General features: G+C 41.9%; 1 protein-coding gene across 1 annotated transcript; it reads left to right on the forward strand.

Annotated features, from left to right (window-relative positions):
• Positions 1-324: 324 nt before the first annotated feature.
• Positions 325-6,638, forward strand: AANAT (aralkylamine N-acetyltransferase). Its single transcript, XM_015424012.1, has 4 exons — positions 325-362; positions 1,747-2,014; positions 5,318-5,472; positions 5,903-6,638. The coding sequence occupies exons 2-4, from the start codon at positions 1,858-1,860 to the stop codon at positions 6,206-6,208; spliced, it is 618 nt and encodes a 205-aa protein (XP_015279498.1). The 5' UTR covers positions 325-362; positions 1,747-1,857; the 3' UTR covers positions 6,209-6,638.
• Positions 6,639-10,575: the final 3,937 nt, after the last annotated feature.

Here is a 10,575-nt window from a genome sequence, read left to right on the forward strand (position 1 = left end):
CATGTCTTGCCTTTCCTATCTAGCAATCAGCTAAAACACCTTATCCCTCAGCAGAAAATCATGCCAAGAAATTAAAGCCTGCTCGGATCCTCTTGTTGCCATGTCACCTTGAAGCCCTTTTACATCTTGCTGTGTCTCCTGAGGGTTTAGAAACGTCTTAAGAGTGTCATCACATGCTGTATAAATAACAAATATATAAGCTGGAGTTCCTTAAGCCTCTGCAGAACAAAAGCTTGGAAACATATCGAAATTGACTGCAGTCTGTTTTCTCTTCTCTTCTTTCTGGCAGTACCTCTCTAAAGCCCACAGTGTCACTCAGAGGGGGCAACTGTAAGCATCCTTTAAGAAAACTTCATTTACTGGTAAGAGTCTGCATTTTTGCACTGATTGTTACAACACTGACCTACAAAGCTGGAAAAAGTCACATTAAGGAAGTGGCTATATATGTTTTATGTATTGCATGTAGCTACTGCACTCGGGTTTATTTTTTTTTATAAAATTGCAATTACAAAGTATAACAGTTTCATATATCAATTAAAAAACAACAACAGACCATTGTTGTGACTTGCATTCATGGCAAATTTGGACAAATAATGCTCATATCATCATTTTTATATGTATATTTTAACAAAATCTTCACATTTTGCATAGCAAAGCTAGTCATACATATAGTTCTTCATTTAAATAAGGTTTACTATATTGACCCCAAAGGAAGACTAGGGTTTTTCCCCCCAGGATTGTCAAGAAAAAGAATGGGTTATCTTCCATCCATATAAAGGTATGTACAGTAATAATTTTTTGTGTGTATAATTGTTTTTCACAGGGGTCATGTTCCTGTCAGGTAAATACGGTACATATATATAGCTGTGGACAGGATCACTAGCACAGACTTTTAAAAGTTGCATATAGTTTTATGCACCTGAAACTTAAACTGTGCACATCTGTATTAAGTCTTGCTGAGCACAGTGAAACTTACTTCTGAATTAGAGTGTTTGAGGTTGAGGTGCTAGTCAACATTTAACTGGTCTTTCAGTGGATTGATGTAAATAATAGTCCTGAAACTAATTATCTAAAAGGATACTTAATGAATGCTGCAGTTTATTTACCTGGAGAAAAGTATCTAAATAAATAGCGGACAGAATCTGTTGTCGTAAAGGACCCCAAAACACATTTTTCTAATATCAGAGATTTATATTCAAGACTTCTTTTCTTCTATTCGTAGAACAACCCCATAAGCAGAGAACACCATGCTGTGCAAAGAACTTTACATGTGATGCAAAATTGTGAACACTAGTGTACATTTTTGTTTGGGTAGCTTATCCTTGTTTCTAAAGCTTAAAAGCTTTAAACTAGGGGTCTCCCAACAGGTAGCTCACTGGCTAATGGGCTTGTGTGGCAGGAGACAATCTGTATCCATCAGGATTAGGTTGTTAAAAGTGCTTTTAACTCATTCAATCCAGGTTTTTAGTTATCTCAGACTAATCATTCCTTCAAAGATCATGTCTGTGTACTAACCCTGTCTTTTCTGTCATTACTGCTCTGATTCACAACTGCTGAGTGTTTTGTTTCTGTGAGTTGGACAATTACACTGACACATCTCTGCAACCTTGTAGACCTTCATTTTCTCAGTAGTGGTGGTGATGATGACAACAGTTAAGAGGCTAAACTTTAACACCAGACATGTCTATGTGTGTGTATATATATATAGAAGGATGCAAGCAACCTAATTGGATATATGCTATGCAGGTATTTTCAGCTGCTGGCTGATTGTGCTGGAGGCGGTTGACTGAAATAGTGATGTGCTGACTCCAAAAGAAGGCAAAACACCTACAGGAGACACAGAAATAAACAGCGAGGATGTCCATGATCAGTGCCCTGCCATTCCTCAAACCGATTCACTTCAGACCTCCGCGGAGCTTTCCTGGGCGCCAACGTCGACACACTCTTCCTGCCAGTGAGTTTCGGTGCCTCACACCTGAAGATGCTGTTAGCGTGTTTGAAATAGAGAGAGAAGGTAAGGTCATCTATATCCTGTGTTTTCTGAATTATCTGCACCTAATTCCCAGCTTTATTTTATTTATGTAAAGGCACCTAATTCCCAGCTTTATTTTATTTATTTAAAATATTTACACCCTGACATAATTCCTTCAACTCAAGGAAGCTAGGACAAGTCGCAAGAACACAAAAACTTAGAAAGGTCCAGTAAACAAGTTAAAAATGCAGCCAAACACTCGTTAGGTTACCTTTTACCAGATGCCCTCTGAAATAGGTCTTGTGTGCCTTTTTAAATGCAGCCAGGGGAGGTGCCTTTTGTATCCGCTCTGATAGGCCATTTCAAAGGACTGAACTTACCACAGACAAAGCCCATTTTCTAGCCGTTTCCATGTATGTAAAGGCCCTGCTTTATTTCAGAAGCAGAAGTGCTGAATTTTACTGGCTTCTTTCTCTGAAGTTGGAATATGGGGGTGGGGGGACGGGACAAAACAACATGATGTAGAAGGGAGCTGTTGCTTCACAGATGTACCACGAGGTGCCAAACTATTACAAACTGCTGCCTGTCTAAAGTACTATCAAAAGCACAATTTCCTTAGAGAGCTAAGGAGCCTCCCATGTTTCGCCTACTGTCTTAAGAAGTCACAGTGATCACTGATCAGTACAAGATTGATGGAGGGACTAGTGAAGTTTGAGTTTGCAAAACCTGTAATGGAATGCAAGACTACTCTTGGAAGCAACAGTGGATATGTGAGGGACAGTCGAGAGCCTTGCTTTCAGCCTCTCAGGCAAAGTGAGACTGAAACATATGAGACTGATGGGAGGCATAATGCCATGCATTGGTCTGAAATATGGAGGCTGAATCCTGATGCAAGAACTCATGTACATTAACCACAGAAAAGCACTACACGGAAAATCTGGAAAATGGAAATCCAGGCTTTCCATATTCACTTGTCAGTGGCAGAATCTGAATGTTGTTGGCATATTAAGGTATTTTCACTTGTATTTGGATGACTAAGCTGGTTTTGTCACAGAAATTTGAGATTTGTAGCCAAATCTGAAAAATATGAATGTGATATTTATTTTTTAAAATAATAAAAATATATTAAAGATGCCTTTAAATACTATTATGCATTGAGCCCTGCTAGGAATGGTGTATAATATCCAGTAGCCTAAAATTAGACAGTACTTGATAGCATCAGAACTGTTCTATTTGTTTTGTACTATGCTGTATTACAAGCAGCTTAAAAAAAAATTCTCTCCCTTCCCTGCTTAAAAGATAGCCTGTAACACCTTGACCTGGGTAGCCCAGGCAAGCCTAATCTCATCAGAACTCGGAAGCTAAGCAGGATCGACTCTGGCAAGTACTTGGATGGGAAACCTCCTTAGAATACCAGCAGTCAAGAGGCGGGGGCAGGCTTTATTCAGCCATCTCTCTGAATATCCTCCAGGCCCCCAACAGGGGTCGGTCAGCAGAGCTCGCCATGACTTCCAGGTGCACACAGTCACCAGAGGTCACCATGACTTCCAGGTGCATACAGACTCACTCACTCATACACATGTGAAAAATACAAAATAATAAAAAAGACAGCCTGTAACATGGCATGAAAGAGCAACTTTTCAACAGAAAAAACAACAGTGGTTGCATTGTTTAAAATCCCTTGCACGCTAGTTCTGAGCCCAGCAAACCTACAGGGGGAAATAGAGGGGATTATTGCTTTGAAATGAACCTGTTTTGGGTTTGGTGTCATTTTGATCCCAAAGACTGAATGCAGCAGAAAAAGTTTATCTTGTATCTATTCAAGAGAGAAGGTTGTAGCTTTGGCCACAGTCCTTTTTATGAGTGCAATATGTTACCTTAGGCATTTGAAAGCTAAGTTCAGTGACATAGACAGCTATTTACCCAAAGTACCAAAAGCAGGGGTGTCAAACCTAAGGCCCGCGGGCCAGAACCAGCCTGCCCAGGGCTTAAATCAGGCCCGGGGCTCTCTTCTCCACCCCTCCCCTCTCCCCTGCCTGTCCTCACCCTTCCAAGGGAGATCGGGGCTGCCAAACTTACCAGCTGGCGGGGCTTTGTCTTAGCTGGTTTCTCCAGCAGGAAGCTCCTCTGGGCTAAAGCACAAAACAAGTTGCAAAGAAAATGCCGAATGGATTTTCCTTTAAGGTCTCTGGGTCAGATAGACTACTCTGGGACTGGAATGACAGCCCCCAGAGTGGAATGACGGTCTCTGGGAGTAGCAGCTGCCCTGGGGGCTGTCATTCCAGTCCCAGAGTAGTCTATGTGGGCCCAGAAACTTTAATGGAAAATCCATTCTGTATTTTCTTTGCAACTTTTTTAGAGCTGCAATGTATTTCAGTGGAGTGGCGTTTCAGTGTTTGTAAGCCAGCTAAAGTTGTCTGCTTGCAAATAAAGGGCTGATGTTTTGAGCCAGCTTGTCTCTGCTGAATGGACCTGAAAACGGGTGCCTGAGTACTCTAACCTGGGAACCTGGAGCAAAAGGGGGACATTACACTGAAGAGCCAATGCCCCTCTGAGTAGATGGGGGGGAGGACCTTGCAATGCCCAGCCATTTCATGTTTTCCTAGGCTCAGAGCATTTTATATTTTTAGTTTCTGCTGTGATCCTTGTGCTTTTTCTTGATGCTTTATTTAAAAAATTGCATTGTCAAACCCCACTATCCCCCTACCTTTCCATTTTAGGTAGGCATCTTTTAAGGGGGGGGAAGGTTTGGGAGGTGCCAGTTATCAAAGACTGTTAAATTAAATATTGCAGAAGTATTTGTATTTTAACTTTAAAAAAACCCTTTAATCGTGTTTGTCGGTGTCCTTTATAAAGTTAATATCTTCACTACCTGGTATTACATTTTATGACACACGTGGCCTGGCCCGACAAAGTCCCATTTATGTCAGATCTCGCCCTCGTAACAAATGAGTTTGACACCCCTGACCTAAAATATTTTCCTTTGCCTTCTTGTTGGGGTTAGCTAAGAGTTAGCTCTTTTCTGCTTTGTATGAAGAATAATTATCTGGTTGACCCTTGCTTAATTTGTTCAGGAAAAACCATACCTGGTGTGACAAAAGGTGTTGCCTGGAGATTTTCTCACAGGAGCTAAGGGTGGGAATGATTAGCTCTTTTTTTCCCACCTAAACTTGGAAAGTAAAAGCAGGAAGAAGCCAGATAGGAACCCCTGAAAACTGCAATCCATTAGATTCAGGAGTTCAGCTGTGTACTCTTGCATCATTCCATTTGTGTATCCAGCCCCAGCAAAGGTATAACTTAACTGAAGTCAAGAGTACACCACAAACACTTCTCTATTCTCTACAGCATTTATTTCAGTATCAGGAGACTGCCCCCTCCACCTGGATGAGATTCGTCACTTTCTGAACCAGTGTCCGGAGCTGTCACTTGGTTGGTTTGAAGAAGGGCGACTAGTGGCTTTCATTATTGGTTCTCTCTGGGATCAGGAAAGACTCAGCCAGGTAAGAAACATCCTTTTAAATGTTTTTCTTTGTCATTTTGTAATTGTCAAGATTATAATGATAATTGAACCTAGTACAAATGCATACTGGCCAACAACCATACCTTAAGAACAGTGGTCCTACTTCCCATATATTCATGATAAATGGGCCCCATAGATTCTCAGTGTTTCTTGCAGCCATCTGTATTATACTGTTAAAATTCTACCATCCAGCTGCAGGGAGATGCATGGTGAAATGAATAACACTGTTCCCAGCCATGTCTAGAAATGGTAGCAGGCAGGCAGCTTATTAGTGGATCACTGAGGTGGGGTCAGACCTAATTCAGAATACATGGTTGCTGTTTGCCATTTTAAGTGCTAGAACCAAGTGTGTCTCCCCACTGGAAAAAACAAGTGTAATGATGACTTTCTTTCTCTCCTCCTTTTGGCAGGATGCTCTAACTCTGCACAAGCCCCATGGCTCCACAGTCCACATCCATGTTTTGGCAGTGCATCGCACTTTCCGCCAACAAGGCAAAGGCTCTATTTTGATGTGGCGCTACCTACAGTACCTGTGCTGCCTGCCATATGTTCGGCGAGCTACACTGATGTGTGAAGACTTCCTTATCCCTTTCTATTCTAAATGTGGTTTCAAAGTGCGAGGCCCTTGTGTGGTCGCCGTAGGCTCACTGAACTTTATTGAAATGCAATATGCTATTCATGGGCACTCATTCATGCGCAGGAATAGTGGCTGCTGAGGTCATGTCTCATTTTTCCCTACTTTTCAGCTTGTGGTATTGGTGACAAGCTCCTTTCCAGTGACATCCAAGTCTTCGACTGGAACCCACTGAGGTATAAGGGGGAATCCTGTTGTTGGGTCACTGAATTGACTCTCCTAGGTACAACATGGTACAAGGGCCTTCCGCATCATTGGCTGGTCAGGCAGGCTGGCTCATACAAAATAAAAGTTGCTGAGTCACTTCATAAGAAGTGATTGATATGTCAGTAACACATGATATAGTCAACTTCTACCATCACTGCTGTCATTTCTACAACAAAGCAGAAATCTAAGCCCTAGCCTTTTTGTCTTGTCTACTCCACTATCTTTAAACATAGTGATTAAAGCTCAGACCATCTTTCTTCTGTTTAGTGTAGTGATTAGGAGCGCGGACTCTAATCTGGGAGAACTGGGTTTGAGTCCTCACTCCTCCACATGCAGATCCTGGTGTGACCTTGGGTCAGTCATAAGTTCTTTCAGAGCTGTTCTCTCAAGGGCAGTTCTCTCAGAGCTCTCTAAACTCCACCTACCTCAAAGGGTGTCTGTTGTGGGGAGGGGAAAGGAAAGGGATTGTAAGCAGCTCTGAAACTCCTTCAGGTAGTGAAGGGCGGGGTATAATTCCAATCTCCTCCTCCTCCTCCTCACGGTATTTTAGCAGGCTTTGCTCTGTAATCACTGGGATTATACAGATGTGGGAACAACTAACATGTGACGGTACCAAAAATATGGTATTATAACACCTATATAAACTTTTCTTCTGTAAGCTTGAATACTTAAGTGAATTGCTGCAGGTTCTGCAGCTGAGCATTTGTTGATTTTCATAGGGCCTCAATAGTAATAATAGTCAAGGAATAAGCTGTCCCTTGCTAATAGCTGCCATGACATTGATTATCATAGTTTTGTATTGTAAGGCAAACTTGCATCTTTACCAAGTGAGTATTTGTATAAATATGCAAACAGCAGACTCTCAATGTGGCTTTTCTAGTGACATTTTTCATATTTCTGGGATTAATAAAGAGTTAAGAAATTGTCTGAGGAGGAGGACAGATTACTTAGGTCGATGCAAAGAAATCCTTTTTTCTGGCTGATTTCTTGTGTTGGTTGGTATGCATGGTAAATAGATGCCTCGATTGCTGCATCAAGTGTCCCTCTCATCTCAAGAGTGAAGGACTTCCCACATTACTTAGCTACTTTATCTCACAGGTTTCAGAAGAGCATCAGTTGTGGGGATATGAAAGCTGCCTTTCTGCTAAAAGAAAGTGCAAAGGGAGGGGCCGTGGCTTAATGGCAGAGCATCTGCTTGGCATGCAGAACGTCCCAGGTTCAATCCCCAGCATCTCCAGTTGAAAGGATCAGGTAGGAGGTGATGTGAAAGACCTCAGCCTGAGATCCAGGAGAGCCACTGCTGGTCTGAGTAGACATTACTGACTTTGATAAACCAAGGGACTGATTCAGAATAAGGCAGCTTCCTGTGTTCAGCTACATGGTCCCCCTATGGGGGGGGGAAGGGAGGGATCTATTAAGTATGAATGTTGTTCTTCACCCCATATCAATGCTTTTTAAGACAAGATTTGATGTGGATTGATTCAGTTAGATGAAACACTCTGCCTAATGGCTGTCAACTCCTTGGGTGGGGGAGTGGGGAATGATAGTGTTTATGCTAGGAGTCAGTGTTACCAGTGAGCAATAAAAGAAAGTGTGACCCAAAATGATAAAGGTAACATTCCAAACTGTAGTCCCTACTGTGGTACTTGCCACATATCTATACCAACTGCCTCCTGAGAGCAGATCAAACCTTGCCAAATTTCCTGTCCCATGGAACTTGACCTTCAGCCAACCACAGGGACACAGATACTGAGTGTATGTTCAGTGTATATTGTCAGAACTGTAGCTGCTGTGAACCAAATCAGGTACCTTGCATAATGGAAAACATGGGGTGTTTTTTTTAAAAAAACTCAGCTAACATATACTATTGCCAGTTACCACACTCAAGCTAGGCCCGATTACCACCTTTTTCAGGTAGTATCTAATCATAAGAAGGACCCTGCTGGGTCAAGGCTAGTGGTCCACTTATTGCAGCAACCAGATGCTCTTGGAGGGGCAGCTGGGTCAAGGCTAGTGGTCCACTTACTGCAGCAACCAGATGCTCTTGGAGGGCCAGCAAACAGAACATAGAGGCCAGGGCACTCCCCAGTGTTGTATCCTAGATTGGGCTTTAGGGTTCCGCTGCCTCTGAAGAAGGTGGTTCCCTTTACTCACCATGGCTAGTAGCCATTGATGGACCTGTCCTCCATTAGTCTGTCTAACCTTGTTTTAAAATCATTTATGTTCTTAACCATTATTACATCCCCGTGCAGTGAATTCCACAATTTATACTCCTTCAATAAAGAAGGTTTTTTTTTGTTTCTCATGACAAAAATCAAGTTATAGATATAGATGCTCTATAGTGCAAGCTGACTCATTTGTCACAGCTTGGGGGAGGGGGCATTTATAGCCTTATGGACAAGCGATCTCATCCTGCACAGAAAAAGGTGCTGATTTTATTAATAGCTTTGGGGACAGGGGAAAAATGCTTCTCAAAACAATCTTTTCACAGGCTTATTCACAGTGTACATTTTATCACAGTAATGTGAAACATTAAGGCAGCCATGTGTACAGGCAGTATTTGTAGCTTTTGATGACTCCATCGTGGGACACTCGTAACTTCTGCATGCCATATTTTACTTGCAATAGCTTTTGTTGAATCAAAAAATAAATGTGTATTTTCTAACGGGCACTTGTTTTTATTCTTCCCTCCCACTACTACTTTGTCATAGGAAACCATTATCAGGAAGCTATTTTGTATGTATGGGATAGGGAAGGGAAGAGATTCCCACAGTGTCCTCCATGAAGCAGATAAGGGGTGAGGTAATGGTGCAGGATGAGTCTCCAAGGGGAGGGAGCAAAGCAGTTTGGAATCAGTAAGGCAGCTTGGAAAGTATTACAGGAGCTTTCCCTATTGGTTGCAGGGCATTGGCTGAGTGCAGCCGTACAAACAGCTGAAAGGAAATTTGGTCTAATGAATTTTCCATTGTCTACGATGCAACTTAAATCAAAAAAAAAAACTGGTAGCATTAACCTCTGATCCCAACTTGGTCTATTAGATTTCAGTAACATTAAAAATGCTTTCATATTTAGTGATTTAGGATTAGGGTACAATATGGGTCCAAAGTAAGAACACTTCACGGTTAATTTTTAACCGAAGGTTGCAATGTAAAAATGGAAGTCAAGGCAGATTGTCAAGGACCTCCTGTCATAGGAATCCATGGGTTACTGAATTATATTTTAAGTTGGATCCCACCAATTTTTCTGCTGATGTATATAAAAGGAAGGCACCTTTTATTCATGAAGAGGCTATTGCCCAAGGTTATGGGGCCCATGTGGTGAAAGGCCATGTGAGATAGGACAATGGATTAGTCTTGCCAGCATAGAAACTGATGAGATTCAGCCATTACTAATAACAGGAAAGAGATGTTTATGATTTGCTCACAAAGACATAAGTAGAAAAGAAATTGATTTGGTGGCTATGCTGCCAGTTTAAAATGGCCAGTGAACCATACTTCAGCCTGTCCTTACACCTGAGGTTACCTGCAGAGTGCAGCTGAATTAGCTCTGTTTACACTTATCAATCTGCAAGTGCTTTTTGGGGGTCATTCAGTTCATTTTGGGGGGCCATTCATTGATTTTTTAAAACTCATTCAACACATACCCCAGACCATTTGGTCTGTCGCTGCTGAACATGCTTGGCCCCGCTCTTTTCCAGAGTGATCCTAAGCCAACTTTAAATTTGTGTTTACAAAAACCCTTCACCACTCCCTTAATCATTGAACACAAGGTCTGGAATCCTTGCAGCTGGCACAAGATTTCTTTAAAAGCACCAACACACTTTAACAGATAAGTAGTCAACTCTAGTAATTCTGAATATAAGAAAAAATGCATATAAAACTCACACCCTTGGTCAAAAAGTGGGTTTATTTTCACAGTACATTTCATAGTACCACAAAAAGGCACTAAGGCAAGGAAAGTTGCCATGAAGTTCAAGCACCATATTCTGCCAAAAGGCATTAGGAACAGGACCAAAGACCAGGAACAGCATAGGAAAAGAGGGCCTTCAAAGAGAAAAGTACAGAGACAGGCAGTGCAACTGGATATTGCTTCGTCCCTTCCTACAAGGCCTCCCTCCCACAGGATTCTGTCAGTCCCACAGATGAAGGATGCCATTCAGTCCTTTTCCAGCTCATCAGACAAGGCACAAGAGGCAGAGGTGGTAGAGCATGATCATTGTTCTTCACCGCAAACTGATGTGTC

Source organism: Gekko japonicus, unplaced genomic scaffold, assembly GCF_001447785.1.
Source record: "Gekko japonicus isolate JY-2015 unplaced genomic scaffold, Gekko_japonicus_V1.1 scaffold442, whole genome shotgun sequence".
Taxonomy (NCBI): Eukaryota; Metazoa; Chordata; class Lepidosauria; order Squamata; family Gekkonidae; genus Gekko; species Gekko japonicus.